Below are 16,524 nucleotides of genomic sequence, written 5' to 3'. Positions count from 1 at the left end.
AGCTTATCCATTACACCCACTACTCTGTCTACCAACAGGAAGTTGTCTGTAATAAACAGAACTCCACAGTTAGCACCTCCTGGGTTGAAAATCATGTGGAATATAATCCTAAATTTGAGAGAATCCCATTCATGACAGAATGGTATATATGTGGAAATAAAGTTTTATGTTTGAGTGCTTGATAAGCGTTAGTTAATTGTTTCTTATTTCTTTCTAATGAAATGTACATTCTTTGAGTTGAGAACCATGCCTTACTTTCTTTTTGTATTCCACAGTTTTGGACATTTCATAAATATTCAGAAAGTATTTAGTTGGTTGGGGATAGATTAAGTCATTTTTAGTAGTTCTTAATCTTGTAAAAAGGTAATATTTACTTTCCTGAATGTACATTTCACTGTACATATTTTTTAAGTACAGTATATTGGTTGTGAGTACCATATTTAAGTATTTGTGTACAGCATTTGTATTCAAGTTTTGTGGGAATTACTTGCTTTTTATAGTGCTTGCCTACATTTAGACATATATGAAACTCTTTAAAAGTCATATTTAAAAGAAAAGCAATGGTTGTATTTTACTGTGTATAGTAAGTGGGATCCTTTTTTTTTTTCTGTTGTCTCTCTCAGTGTGATATATGAACAGTCCAATTCTTGGTCATGAATGCATGTATTTACATGCTGTTTGTGGGTTAGATTTTTGAAATATAACATCTATGTCTTTATTTTTCAGAACAGCTTAGCCGAACCATCAAGGTCAAATGGGAATATGGTTTGCCATTCTTCATCTCCATATGTAGTATATCCGCCGGATAAGCCTTTCCTTAACAGCGATATGCGACGCTCCCCAAATAAGCCTACATTTGCCTACCCGGAAAGCAACAGCAGAGGTAACAGAGGCTAACAAAATAGCTGTTATTTTGTTTGGTCATTGCTTAAAACTTCATAATTGTGCCTTCCATTTATTTTAAAATTAGAGGGGGAAAGCATATTATCCCCCTTACTTCCTACTTTTAGCCTCCTCAAATTTAAGCTCTTCTTGTGTATCTTGATCGTTAACATCATCACCCACCACATCCCCAAGCTAAAATCCCTCGAGTCATCTGTGTTTGATTGCTTTGTCATCTCTGATATCAGTCAGGAACCAAAACTTGTGTTTCTGCTTATAATATCCCAAAGCCTATTGGTTCTCTCTCTTTTCATTCTCATCGCTTTGCATAGATAATTTTATTGCATAGGTAATTGTTATAAACGCCTAACTTATATCTCTGTCCATGGTCTCTCTTTCTTCCCTGGTTAACAACATTCTTGCTATTTGTCATCTCTCCCACTTAAAAAAAAAAAAAAAAATTTTTTTTTTTCAGCACCTCTCCATGGCTTACATAATAAAGCTTTAGACTTTCCATAATCTGGGCTCTACTTGCCTCATCCCCGGTCCCTCTTCCGTTCTTCTTTACGTATACATCCTTTGCTCTGACTACTTTGAAATATATTTATTCTTGGAACTTGCCACGTGTATTAGTTTTCTTGCTGCATGACACATTACCACAAACTTAATATTGTAAGTGAACACAAATTTATCATCTCATAGTTTCTGTAGGTCGGAAGTACTGGTGAGCTTAGCTGTGTCCCCTGTTTAGGGTCTGAAATTAAGGTATCAGCTGGGCTGAGTTCCAAACTGGAAGCTCTGGAAAATAATCTGTTTCTAAGCTTACTCAACCCAATTTTGGGTTGTTTCTAAGCTTACTCAACCCAATTTTGGGTTTTTTTTTTTTTAAGCTTACTCAGGTTCTTGGCCAAATTCAATTCCTTGTGGATGTAGAAGTGAAGTCCCTGTTTCCTTCCTGGCTGTCCAAACGAAAACCCATTGCCATTGAGTCGATTTCAACTCATAGCAGCCAGGGCTAATCTTTGCTTCTGGAGGCTGCCTGCATTCCTTCTCATGCTTTCCTTAGGGTCCCCTAACTGTGCGTGAAGTCACTTTCATGTTTCAAATCATCTGATTTTTGCTGCATCTCTAACCATAGCTGGAGAAAATTGTTTTTAAGGACTCATGTGACAAGATAATCAGGAATAATCTCCCTACCTTAAGGTGTATAAACTTAATTACATATGTAAAAAGTCTTTTCTGCCATGTAACATAAGGTGTTTACAGGTATTAAGTATTAGGGTGTGAATGTCTTTGGGTGTCCAGTGTGCCCTCATACATTGTGCCTACCACCCCATCCGTGTTCACCTTACAAGCCTTTCACATGCTGTACTGTCTTCTTGATATTTTCTTCCTCTGGTAGAATTATACTCATGCCTTAAAGTCCAGATTATTTGTTTTTTCCTCTGAGAAATCTTCCTTTCTCTCCACTACCTTTTCTAACATATACATCTCCCTGCCTTCCCCAGATCTCTCTTCTGAATTGTCTTTGTGCTTTGTTCATACCTCATCCAAAACCAAACCAAACCAGTTGCCATGGATTCCAACTCATGTTGACCTTCACTAATTGTGGGGGAAAGGAGGTGGTGGTTTTTGTATCCTTCCCACATTGAAAGTAGGTTTCGTTGGATTGATACTTTGTAAAAAGCACTATGAAAGTATAATGGATCCTAATGATGATCTGCGGGCATTGCTTAAACAGCCCACGCACCACTCTGTGAAGGGGTCAAAGAGGCATAAGAAAAAGCACATTGGTTTTCTATTGTGTACTTTTCTTCTTAATTCCCTTTACTGTTTGTTCCTCATTCTCTCTTACATTTCTTAAAACCACTAGTGACACACTCAAGCAGTGTATTAACATTAGCAATTTGCCTTTCTCTGAACATTTTTTTTAAAGTTTGTTTTCATAGATATAAAGATGAGAACTAGATTAAATACAGTAGTGAAAGGATTAATGTCTAATCCTTATACCTTATTTGAGGAGCCCTGGTGGTACAGTGGTTATGTGCTTGGCTACTAACCAAGAAAGGTCAATGGTTCAAACCCACCAGCCGCTCCATGGGAGAAAGATGTGGCCAGCTGCTTCCGTAACGATTAAGAGATTACAGCCTTGGAATTCCTGTGGGGCAGTTCTACTCTGTCCCGTAGGGTTGCTGTGGGTTTTTATACCTTACTTATATTCTAGCAGTCCACCCTGGTGGCGTAGTGGTTAAGTGCTATGGCTGTTAACCAAAGGGTCAGGAGTTCGAATCCGCCAGGCGCTCCTTGGAAACTCTATGGGGCAGTTCTACTCTGTCCTGTAGGGTCACTATGATTTGGAATTGACTTGACGGCACTGGGTTTTTTTTTTAATTCCTGCTAGAAGTCTGTTGCTTATTTTGTGCTGATTTTTTGATAACAAGGAGTTGTTACTGAAACCTACTGATAGTTGCTTTACTGTGAGCTTTGAATATTTTTTGCTTTTTGAACCTATGTTATTTGAACGTTGTGCAACTTTTGTTATTAACAAGGCATTTCTTAAAATTGCCGGAGTCCTTTATTGCTATATTCTGATATACTGTAGCACTCTGTGGATGTAGTGTACCACTTTCTTCATTGTTTTACTAACCATTAATTAGTCTTTATCATCATCATCGTCGAGACACAGTATCTTATGATTAAAGAGGTTTTTAGTAAGTAAACCCTATGGAGCAGTTCTGCTCTGTCCTGTAGGATCGCTACGAGTTGGAATAGACTAGATGGCAATGGGTTTGGTTTGGTTTGGGTTTAGTAAGTAAGTTGAATATCAAGTATTGAAATTTTTTTTTTTAATTTTTATTGTGCTTTAGGTGAAAGTTTATAAATCAAGTAGTCTCTCGGACAAAAACTTATGTACACCTTGCTAAACCACTGCCATTGAGTTGATTCCGACTCATGGTGACCCTATAGAACAGGGTAGAACTGCCCCATAGAGTTTCCAAGGAGCGCCTGGTGGATTCAAACTGCTGACCTCTTGGTTAGCAGCCGTAGCTCTTAACCACTACTCCACTAGGGTTTCCGTACACCTTGCTGTGTACTTCTAACTGCTCTCCCCCAGTGAGACAGCCTGCTCCTTCCCTCCACTCTCTCTTTTCGTGTCCATTCCGCCAGCTTCTGACCCCCTCTGCCTTCTCATCTCCCCTCCAGATAGGAGATGTCAACATAATATCGTGTGTCTCCTTGATCCAAGATGCTCATTCTTCACCAGCATCTTTTTCTATCCCATTGTCCAGTCTAATCCCTGTATGAAGAGTTGGCTTTGGGAATGGTTCCTGTCTTGGGCTAACAGAAGGTCTGAGGACCATGACCACCAGGGTTCTTCTAGCCTCAGTCAGACCATAAGTGTGGTCTATTTATGAGAATTTGGGGTCTGCATCCCCCTGCTTTCCTGCTCCCTCAGGGGTTCTCTGTTCTGTTGTTCCCTGTCAGGGCAGTCATTGGCTGTAGTCGGGCACCATCTAGTTCTTCTGGTCTCAGGCTAATGTAGTCTCAGGCTTATGTGGCCCTTTCTGTCTCTTGGGCTCGTGATTACATTGTGTCCTTGGTGTTCTTCATCCTCCTTTGATCCAGGTGGGTTGAGACCAATTGATGGATCTTAGATGGCCGCTTGCTAGTGTTTAAGACCCCGGATGCCACTCTCCAAAGTGGGGTGCAGAATGTTTTCTTACTGGATTTTATTATGCCAGTTGACTTAGATGTCCCCTGAAACAATGGTTTAGTCCGCTTGTGCTGACCTCGCCTGTATTGTGTGTTATCTTTCCCTTGGCCTAGTTCTTACCTACCATCTAATCAATGAATACCCTTCTCTATCCCTTCCTTCCTCTCTGCCTACCCCATCTCATAACCATCAAGGAATATTTTCTTCTCTGTTTAAACTATTTCTCAAGTTCTTATAATAGTGGTTTTATACAATATTTGTCCTTTTGCAACTGACTACATTCACTCAGCATAATGCCGTCCAGATTCCTCCAGGTTATGAAACGTTTCACAGATGCACCACTATTCTTTATCAATGCATAGTATTCCGTTGTGTGAATATACTATAATTTATTTAATCATTCATCTGTTGATGAGCACCTTGGTTGCTTCCATCTTTTTGCTGTTGTAAACAGTGCTGCAGCAAACAAGGGTGTGCATGTATCTGTTCATGTAAAGGCTTTTATTTCTCTAGGATATATTCCAAGGAGTGGGATTGCTGGATCGGATGGTAGTTTTATTTCTAGCTTTTTAAGGAAGCGCCGAACCAATTTCCAGAGTGGTTGTACCATTTTACATTCCCACCAGCAGTGTGTAAGTGTTCCAGTCTTTCCACAGCCTCTCCAACGTTTATTGTTTTCTGCTCTTTGGATTAATGCCAGCCTTGTTGAGATGGAATCTCATTGTAGTTTTGATTTCCATTTCTGTAACCGGTAATGATTGTGAGTGTTTCCTCATGTATCTGTTAGCTACTCGAATGTCTTCTTTAGTGAAGCATCTGTCCATATCTTTTGCCCATTTTTTAATTGGGTTATTTGTCTTTTCGTAGTTGAGTTTTTGCAGTATCTTGTAGATTTTAGAGATCAAGTGCTGATCGGAAACATCACAGCTAAAAACTTTTTCCTAGTCTGTAGGTAATCTTTTTACTCTTTAGGTGAAGTCTGTGGATTGAGCATAGGTTTTTTGTTTTTTTTTTTCTTTCTCTGCTTTAAGTGAAAGTTTACAAATCAAGTCAGTCTGTCACACAAAAACTTATATACACATTGCTACCTATTCCCAATTACTCTCCCCCTAATGAGACAGCCCGCTCCTTCCCTCCACTCTCTTGTTCATGTCCATTTCGCCAGCTTCTAACCCCTCCACCCTCTCACCTCCTCTCCAGGGAGGAGATGCCAACATAGTCTTAAGTGTCCACCTGATCCAAGAAGCTCACACCTCACCAGCATCCCTCTCCAACCCATTGTCCAGTCCAGTCCCTGTCTGTAGAGTTGGCTTCGGGAATGGGTCCTGTTCCTGGGCCCACAGAAGGTCTGGAGGCCGTGACCACTGGGTTCCTTCTAGCCTCAACCAGACCATTAAGTCTGCTCTTTTTATGAGAATTTGGGGTCTGCATCCCACTGCTCTCCTCCTCCCTCCGGGGTTCTCTGTTGTGTTCCCTGTCAGGGCAGTCATTGGTTGTACCCAGGCACCATCTAGTTCTTCTGGTCTCAGGATGATGTAGTCCCTGGTTCATGTGGCCCTTTCTGTCTCTTGGGCTCGTAATTACCTTGTGTTGTTGGTGTTCTTCATTTTCCTTTGATCCACGTGGGTTGAGACTCATTGATGGATCTTAGATGGCCACTTGCTAGTGTTTAAGACCCCAAACGCCACACTTCAACATGGGATACAGAATGTTTTCTTAATAGATTTTATTATGCCAATTGACTTAGATGTCCCTTGAAACCATGGTCTCCAAAGCCCCGCCCCTGCTACACTGGCCTTCTAAGCATTCAGTTTATAGAGGAAACTTCCTTGCTTTTGGCTTAGTCCAGTTGTGCTGACTTCACCTGTATTGTGTGTTGTCTTTCCTTTCACCTGAAGTAGTTCTTATCTACTACCTAATTAGTGAATAAGCCTCTACCACCCTCCCTCCCTCCCTGCTCTTGTAACAAAAAAGAATGTTTTCTTCTCAGTTTAAACTATTTCTCAAGTTCTTATAATAGTGGTCTTATACAATATTTGTCCTTTTGCAACTGACTAATTTCACTCAGCATAATGCCTTCCAGGTTCTTCTATGTTATGAAATGTTTCGCAGATTCATCACTGTTCTTTATCAATGCATAGTATTCCATTGTATGAATATATCATAATTTATTTATCCATTCATCCATTGATGGGCACCTTGGTTGCTTCCATCTTTTTGATATTGTAAACAGTGCTGCAGTAAACATGGGTGTGCATATATCTGTTCGTGTTAAGGCTATTCTTTCTCTAGGATATATTCCGAGGAGTGGGATTGCTGGATTGTATGGTAGTTCTATTTCTAGCTTTTTAAGGAAGTGCCAAACCGATTTCCAAAGTGGTTGTATCATTTTACATTCCCACCGGCAGTGTATAAGTGTTCTACTCTCTCCACAACCTCTCCAACATTTATTATTTTGTGTTTTTTTGGATTAATGCCAGCCTTGTTGGAGTGAGATGGAATGTCATTGTAGTTTTGATTTGCATTTCTGTAACGGGTAATGATTGTGAGCATTTCCTCATGTATCTGTTAGCTACCTGAATGTCTTCTTCAGTGAAGTGTCTGTTCATATCTTTTGCCCACTTTTTAATTGGGTTGTCTTTTTGTAGTTGAGTTTTTGCAGTTTCATGTAGATTTTAGAGATCAGCTGCTGATTGGAAATGTCATAGCTAAAAACTTTTTCCCAGTCTGAAGGTAATCTTTTTACTATTTTGGTGAAGTCTTTGGTTGAGCATCGGTGTTTGATTTTTAGGAGCTCCCAGTTATCTAGTTTTTCTTCTGCATTGTTAGTAATGTTTTGTATACTGTTCATGCCATGTATTAGGGCTCCTAACGTTGTCTCTATTTTTTCTTCCACGATCTGTATTGTTTTAGATTTTGTATTTAGGTCTTTGATCCATTTTGAATTAGTTTTGTGCATGGTGTGATGTATGGGTCTTGTTTCATTTTTTTACAGATGGATGTCCTGTTATGCCAGCACCATTTGTTTAAAAAGACTGTCTTTTTCCCATTTAACTGTTTTGGGGCCTTTGTCAAATATCAACTGCTCATATGTGGATGGATTTATGTCTGGATTCTCAATTCTGTTCCATTGGTCTGTGTATCTATTGTACCAGTATCAGGCTGTTTTGACTGTTGTGTCGGTATAAATCAGCTAGAGTGAGGCCTCCCACTTTGTTCTTCTTTTTCAGTAATGCTTTACTTATCCAGGGCCTCTTTCCCTTCCATATGAAGTTGGTGATTTGTTTCTCCATCTCATTAAAAAATGTCTTTGGAATTTGGATTGGAATTGCATTAAATCTATAGATTGCTTTTGGTAGAACAGACATTTTTATAATATTAAGTCTTTCTATCCATGAGTAAGGTATGTTTTTCCACTTATGTAGGTCTCTTTTGGTGTCTTGCACAAGTGTTTTATAGTTTTCTTTGTATAAGTCTTTTACATCTCTGGTAATATTTATTCCTAAATATTTTATCTTATTGGGTGCTACTGTAAATGGCACTGATTTGGTGATTTCCTTTTCAATGTTCTTTTTGTTAGCATAGAGGAATCCAACTGATATTTGAATGTTTACCTTGTATCCTGATACTCTGCTGAACTCTTCTATTAGTTTTAGTAGTTTTCTTGAGGATTCATTAGGGTTTTCTGTGTATAAGATCATGTTATCTGCAACTAGAGATGGTTTTACTTCTTCCCTGCCAATCTGGTTGCCCTTCATTTCTTTATCTAGAGTAATTGGTCTGGTTAGGACTTCCAGCACAATGTCGAATAAGAGTGGTAATAAAGGGCATCCTTGTCTGATTCCCGATTTCAAGAGGAATGCTTTCAGATTGCCTTCATTTAGGCTTTGTGTAAGTGCCCTTTATTACGTTGACGAATTTTCCTTCTATTCCTTTTTTGCTCAGAGTTTTTATCATGAATGGGTGTTGAACTTTGATTTTATCAATTCATGCAAATGCCTTTGCTGCATGAATTGATAAAATCGTGTGATTCTCCTTTCTTGTTTTATTTATATCATGGATTACATTAATTGTTTTTCTAACGTTGAACTATCCCCATATAAAAAAAAAATCCGCATATACCTGGTGTAAATCCCACTTGGTCATGGTGAATTATTTTTTTGATATGTTGTTGAATTCTCTTGGCTTGAATTTTGTTGGGGATTTTTGCATCTAAGTTCATGAGGGATATAGGTCTGTAATTTTATTTTTTTGTGGTGTCTTTACCTGGTTTTAGTATCAGGGATATGCTGGCTTCATAGAATGAGTTTGAGTGTATTCCATCCTTTTCTATGCTCTAAAATACCTTTGGTAGTAGTGGTATTAACTCTTCTCTGAAAGTTTGGTAGAACTCTGCACTGAAGCTGTCCGGGCCAGGTTTTTTTTTGGGAGGGGGGAAGTTTTTTGATTACCTTTTCAATCTCTTCTTTTGTTACAGGTCTATTTAGTTGTTCTGTTTCTGTTTGTGTTAGTTTCGGTAGGTAGTGTGTTTCTAGGAATTCATCCATCCATAGTTTTCCAAATTCATTAGAGTACAATTTTTTATGGCAATCTGATATGATTCCTTTAATTTCAATTGAGTCTATTGTAATGTCGCCCATCTCATTTCTTACTCAGGCTATTTGCCTTCTCTCCTGTTTTTCTGTCAGTTTGGCCAATGGTTTATCAATTTTGTTAATTTTTTCAAAGAACCAGCTTTTGATTTGTTAATTCTTTCAATTGTTTTTCTGTTTTTTATTTCATTTATTTCTGCTCTAATTTTTATTATTTGCTTCTGGTGCCTGAGGGTTTCTTTTGTTGCTCTCTATTTGTTCAAGTTGTATGGATAATTCTTTGATTGCGGCCCTTTTTTCTTTTTGGATGTATGCATTTATTGATATAAATTGACCTCTGAGCACTGCTTTCACTGTGTCCCAAGGGTTCTGATAGAAAGTTTTCATTCTCCTTGGATTCTGTGAGTTTCTTTATTCCATCCTTAATGTCTTCTATAACCCAGTCTCTTTTGAGCAGGGTATTGTTCAGTTTTCAAGTGTTTGATTTGTTTTCCCTGCTTTTTCTGTTATTGATTTTCACTTTTCTGGCCTTATGGTCAGAGAAGATACTTTGTAATATTTCAAGTGTTTTGGATTCTGCTAAGACTTGCTCTGTGACCTAATATGTGGTCTGTTCTAGAGAATGTTCCTTGTTCGCTAGAAAAAGAAGTGTACTTGGCTGCTGTTGGGTGTTCTGTATATGTCTATGAGGTCAAGTTGGTTGGTTGTGGCATTTAGATCTTCTGTGTCTTTATTGAGCTGCTTTCTGAATGTCCTGTCCTTCACCGAAAGTGGTGTATTGAAGTCTCTTACTATTATTGTGGCGCTGTGTATCTCACTTTTCAATGCCATTAGAGTTTGTTTTATGTATCTTGCAGCCCTGTCATTGGGTGCATAAATATTTAATATGGTTATATCCTCCGGGTATATTGTCCCTTCAATAATTATATAGTGTCCTTTCTTATCCTTTATGATGAATTTAACTTTAATGTCTTTTTTGTCAGAAATTAACATTGCCACTTCTGCCCTTTTTTGATTGTTGTTTGCTTGATATATTTTTTCCATCCTTTGATTTTTAGTTTGTTTTTGTCTCTAAGTCTAAGGTGTGTCTCTTGTAGGCAGCATATAAATGGATCATGTTATTTAAACCATTCTGCCATTGTCTGTCTCTTTATTGGTGCATTTAGTCCATTTACATTCAGCGTAATTATGAATAGGTATGAATTTAGTGCTATCATTTTGATGTATTTTTGTGTGTTGTTGACAGTTTCTTTTTCCCACCGAATTTTTTGTGCTGAGTAGTTCATCTTTATGTATTGTCTTTTCCTCATATTCATAGTTGTTAATTTTGTTTCTTTTGAGTATATTTTTTTCTTGTATTTTATTTTGATGTGTAAGATAGGTTGTCTCCTTTGTGTTTACCTTAAGATTTACCCATATTTTCCTAAATTTAAACCTAACTTTTATTTCTTTGTATCGCCTTGTTTTCCTTTCCATATGAAAGATCTTTGACATTTCTTAGTCCATCTTTATTGCTTTAATGTTGTCTTCTTTTACATAATAACATTGCTGTTTCCCTGTTTTGAGCGTTTTTTTATCTTGATTTATTTTTGTGATTTCCTTGCCTAGGCTGACATCTGATTGCTCTGTCCAGTGTTCTAGTCTTGGGTTGATAACTGACATCGATTTTCTAACCAAAGAATTCCTTTTAGTATTTCTTGTAGTTTTGATTTGGTTTTTACAAATTCCCTAAACTTTTATTTATCTGGAAATATCCTAATATCACCTTCATATTTGAGGGACTGTTTTGCTGGATATATAATTCTTGTCTGGTGATTTTTTTCCATCAGTGCTTTGTATAAGTCACACTCCATTGCCCTCTTGCTTGCATGGTTGCTGCCGAGTAGTCTGAGCTTATTCGTATTGACTCTCCTTTGTAGGTGACTTTTCTTTTATCCCTAGCTGCTTTTAAAATTCTCTGTCTTAGTTTTTGGCAAGTTTAGTTATAATATGTCTTGGTGACTTTCTTTTAACATCTACCATATGTCGTGTTCGATGAGCACCTTAGATAGATATCTTCTCATCTTTCACGATACCAGGGAAGTTTTTTGCCAAGAATCTTCAACAATTCTCTCTGTATTTTCTGTTATCCCTCCCTGTTCTGGTACTCCAATCACTTGTAGGTTATTTCTCTTGATGGAGTCCCATATGATTCTTAAGGTTTATTCATGTTTTTAAATTTTTTTATCTGATTTTTCTTCAGATATATTGGTGCCAAGTGCATTATTTTCAAGTTCAGAAATTCTGCCTTCCACTTGCTCAGTTCTGCTCCTCTGACTTTCTATTGAGTTATCTAATTCTATAATGTTATTGTTAATCTTTTGAATTTCTGATTGCTGCCTATGGAGTTTTCCAGCTTATTAAATTTTTCATTATGTTCCTGAATAACTTTTTTAATTTCTTCAGCTGCTTTATTTGTGTGTTCCTTGGCTTGTTCTGCGTATTGCCTGATTTCCTTCGTGATGTCTCGAAGGTTTCTGTAATTAATTTTTTGTATGCTGCATCTGGTAATCCCAGGAAGGCGCTTTCATCTAGAAGATCCCTTGATTTTTTCTTTTGAGAGCTTGTTGAAGCGATCATGGTCTGTTTCTTTATGTGACTTGATATTGACTCTTGTCTCCAAGCCATCTATAAGTTATTGTATTAGTTTATTTTATGTTTGCTTACTGTATCCTAGCTTCTTGCTTTGTTTTGTTTTGATATGCCCAAATGGGTTGCTTGAGTGAGCTAGCTTGATTATTTTTGACTTTGGAGCCCTGATGTCCTGTCCCCAGGTGGCTATAGGTATTATCAGGCATATCAGCCTGGGAGTTCATTCATTTTTCTTGTATGAATTCAGCTCAGGTGTCCAGGTAGCTGCTCCTGAAGTGCATGGTACAGGCTCTGTCCTACAGTCTTAGAGAGGCAGGGGTGATTGGTGTAGGTACTGGTATCTGGTTGCAGCAGGGGGTCACAGTCTGAATAAGGCAGGAACTGAGAATCATCCCCCATGTGTCTCTGAGGAAAGCGTGTCCCTGTTTCTGAGAGCGTGCAGGTGGGTGGGTTCTGCAGACGGACCATGGGCGCACCCAGTGTTTTTGGTTGTAAGGACTGGGAGGTATTAGTTATCTTTGGACCCCTGTCATGAGTGGCTGGGTGATTTGAGTGGAGCCACTAGTTCTTAGGCCCCTGATGTGGATAGATGAGGACTCTGTTTAATAGGCAAAGTGGTGTCAAGCATCAAACACCCACCTCTCCACTGCACAGCTGAAACAGTTGTATTCTGCCAACAAGGGCCTATTCTCCTGAAATAGGCTACACAGGTCCATGCAGGGGGAAAGGTACTCAAAGTCCACGGACTGTTTATGCCTTGACAGGAGCCACTTCTGTCCTGAGCTCCCCTAGTTAGTGGAGCTGGCGAATTATCTTTTCCCGTAATTGCAAATTTATTCCTTCTCCAAGGCTGGGACGATGGCTCTAGGTTCTCAACAGGGTTTATCGCAGGCCCAGGGAAATCAACAGCTGCTGAAGCCACGTTGGGGGCGGGGAGGCATGTTAAAATATATGCAAGTACTTAGCTTTTGCCGAGAGCGCCTTTCTTCTCTGGTTCCAGAATTGTGAGTAGACTGGGTGGCTGGCTGCTTCTCGCTCAGGAAACTGCAGCCAAATGCTAAGATTAGCCTGCCGCAGCGGCTCCCAGGAGTGGCACCTGAGGGCTCCTGGTGATTCAGGTTCGGTAATTCCTCTCCACTTCTGAACCATCTCTTCCTCCCCCGCCACTCAGTTCGTTTTCTAACTTTGCGTTTGATGTTCAGGGCTCCTAGCTTGTCATAAATATACTCGTTTCACTTGGTTTTTTTTGGCCTTTTGTTGTAAGAGGCCTCGCCGGAAGCATCTGTCTTTTCCCCCATCTTGGCCTCACCTCCAAGTATTGAAATTTTTAAATGACACCAGACTACTTGTTAAAATTTATTTCAACAAACACTTTGGAGCCCTATTATGGGCCAGGATTTACACTGCTAACTGCACTTGGGTATTATTATCTGCCTAGTATTTTACTAAATAGTCAGTTGATGGTTTAAAAGAAGCTTTATTCTGAGATTAATTTTTAAGGTATTTATAATACTTTTCCCAGATGAACTAGAAAAGTTTGTAAACTAACTTAGAAATGCCTGTTTAACCTATGATGTGGCTAAGAAAGAACACTTTTTTTATCTAGGGAATTACTAGTCATAACTGCCACGATATTAGTGATTAAACACAACTAAAGAAAAGAATGAAATATAACAGTGGTCAGGTAAAGCAAATACAATTTATTTAATCCTCACAAAAACTTGCATGATGAATGTATTTTCAAATTTTACAGGTAAAGAAATAGTGCAGAGAGGATTAGTTTAATATGTTCGGTAGTACAAGGATCCTGATAGAAAACTAGGATTTGAATCCAGGTCTTTGTGATTTCAAAATCGTTTCTTTTCCCACTTTTACCTCTGGTTCATTCATTGAACCCTCAAATATTTATTGAATGAGTAAAATCAAATTTTGAATAAGTACTCCATATGTTAAACCTTTTTTTTTCTTATACACATAGTAAGTAGTTTTTTTTTTTTTTTTTTACTGATACATTGCTGGAAAAAAGACTTAAGTTACTACAAGTTGAAATTGACTTGATGGTGACTGACAACAACTCTTTTTCAGTTTAGTTATGGTTTAATATATTTTAGTTGATATATTTCCATTTCACTTTATCAGATTATCACCTAGAAAATAGAATTTGATTAATACCTTAGAAAGAAATAATTAAACTGTTTCTTGTAGTTTGCATTTTTATAATTCATTTTGAGATTTAGCTGGAAAAGAAGTGAACAAGAAATTTGAAATTATTACTGTCTTTAAAAAATGTATTAACATCTTTAGCATCAATTGGTCTCGACCCACCTGGAGCAAAGGAGAATGAAGAACACCAAAGACACAAGGTAATTATGAGCCCAAGAGACAGAAAGGCCACATAAACCAGAGACTACATCAGCCTGAAGCCAGAAGAAGTAGATGGTGCCCAGATACAACCAATTACTGCTCTGACAGGGAACACAACAGAGAACCCCTGAGGGAGCAGGAGAGCAGTGGCATGCAGACCTCAAATTCTTGTAAAAAGACCAGACTTAATAGTCTGACTGAGACTAGAAGGACCCCGGAGGTCAAGGTCCCCAGACCTTCTGTTAGCCCAAGACAGGAGCCATTCCCAAAGCCACCTCTTCAGATGGGGATTGGACTGGACTATGGGATAGAAAATGATACTGGTGAAGAGTGAACTTCTTGGATCAAGTAGACACACGAGACTATGTGGGCAGCTCCTGTCTGGAGGGAGATGAGAGGCCAGAAGGGGTCAGAAGCTGGCCAAATGGACACAAAAATAGAGAGTGGAGGAAGGGAGTGTGTTGTCTCATTAGGGGGAGAGCAATTAGGAGTATATAACAAGGTGTAGATAAACTTTTATATGAGAGACTGACTTAGTTTATGAACTTTCACTTAAAGCACAATAAAAAATTTTTTAAAAATGTTATTAACATCTTTAACCTGTTAAACCAAACCTTTTGATGTTGAGTCGATTCTAATGCATAGTAACCCTATAGGACAGAGTAGAACTGCCCCATAAGGTTCCCAAGGAGCAGCTGGTGGATTTGAACTGCTGACCTTTTGGATAGCAGCTGTAGTTCTTAACCACTGCACCACCAAGGCTCCATTAACATCTTTAGATTGACATCTTTAGGGCCTTTTAAAAAAGTGATAATGAACATCATTCCAAATACTTTCAGTATAACTATTGCTCAGATTGTTCAGTACATTTTAAATGGCATAATGTGGAGAATGGCTTAGACCTTTGAAGCAAGATAACTAGCTATAAGGCTATTAGAATAGGCTATCAGGCTAGTGCTTTTCAACATTTTGAATGTCATAATATATGTGGGAAATGAAATGGTAGTGTGTCTTAGCCACACACTGAAATGATTGGTGACAACTAGCTAGGTAGCTTTTATTGCCCCAGGTCACTCTTAACCTCCCTGAGGGCTGAATAAAAAAAACATTTTGGCCAATCTGTTACAAATATCTACTTCTGCTTTCTATTTTTAGTTGCAAGTTGTTTTGATTGAAGTATGTGAAAAAAAACTGGCCTCACAAATAGGTAGTTGGAAAATGAGTTTTTTGATAGACTTTTCCTACAATTTATGGGCATTCTTCTTTGATACTACATGAAAACTTGAAAAATTGTAGTTTCTTAAAAATTAGTTGAATCTGTAAACACAGTGAATCTTTCATACTTTGTGTTGGAGGCCCCACAACTATCTACATAGCTGGAGATTCACTAAAAAAAAACTCAAGAAACTCAGAAGTAGTTGTATTTTTTGCTATTGTTTATACAAAATACTATCAACAAGGGAAAAAGACTCAGTTGGAATCTGGAGGAATCTGAGCACAGTCTTCCAAAATTCTTTCTCATGGCGGTTACCCAGAAAACATGGATCTTCCTCCAGTAATGGACTGCAGCAGCATGTATGGAGTGTTCCTGTCCAGGAAAGCCCACATAAGACTCAGTGCAGGACATTTATTAGGAGCTTGCCAGGGTTGAAATCACCTTGCAGAAAGCCGTTTGGCCTTTGTTCTCTGTTCTTTCAAGCATACCAACAGCTGAGGCTAATGAATGGGGCTGACTAACCAAGAGGGGACCTCATGGGGCCAATGCTGACTAAACCTCACAAGCTATCATGTGATCTATCATGGCCACGTGGGGAGGCTGTTAAGAGCCCTGAATACAGGCTCATATAGAGCTTCCTGGTTGTGAGCATGCAAGAGAGAGAATAAAGCATCCCTCTTTGGGACATGGAAGCTTTAAGCTGTGACCCCTTCCCAGAGCTCACTCTGTGTGTCTCCATTTGTATCCTTTATTTTATTAAAGCTGTTTCTATAGCTGTGGTGTTTCCTTTGAGATCTGTGAGTTGTTCCAGTAAACGATAGGACTGAAAGGAGCAGTGGGGGCTGGCTGGTAAATGGAGGGAGTCATATGGACTTTGAGCTTGGTGTTGGTACCCTGAGGGAATAGAGTTAAAACCCCAGATTTGGAGCTAGCTAGTCTGAAGTGAAGGAGCCCAGGTTGCACAGTGGTTAAACACTTGGCTACTAACTGAAAGGTCAGTGGTTTGAACCCACCAACCACTCTAAGGGAGAAAAGACCTGGCATCTGCTTCTATAAAGATTACAGCCTACCAACCCTATGGGGCAGTTTTACTCTGTCCTGTAGGGTGTGTATGAATCGGAATA

The 16,524-nt window shown here is 38.7% G+C and overlaps 1 protein-coding gene across 1 annotated transcript in view; it reads left to right on the top strand.

The window, feature by feature from the left end:
• CEP57 (centrosomal protein 57) overlaps positions 1-16,524 on the top strand; it is a 50,329-nt gene that overhangs the window by 13,633 nt on the left and 20,172 nt on the right. Inside the window, exon 2 of the mRNA XM_049889547.1 lies at positions 727-883. Within this exon, the coding sequence (XP_049745504.1) occupies positions 727-883 (157 nt within the window). The remainder of the gene's footprint in view (positions 1-726; positions 884-16,524) is intronic.

This window comes from Elephas maximus, chromosome 7, assembly GCF_024166365.1.
Source record: "Elephas maximus indicus isolate mEleMax1 chromosome 7, mEleMax1 primary haplotype, whole genome shotgun sequence".
Taxonomy (NCBI): Eukaryota; Metazoa; Chordata; class Mammalia; order Proboscidea; family Elephantidae; genus Elephas; species Elephas maximus.
Note: the sequence above shows the minus strand (reverse complement) of the source record. Positions and strands in the feature narration are given on the sequence as shown.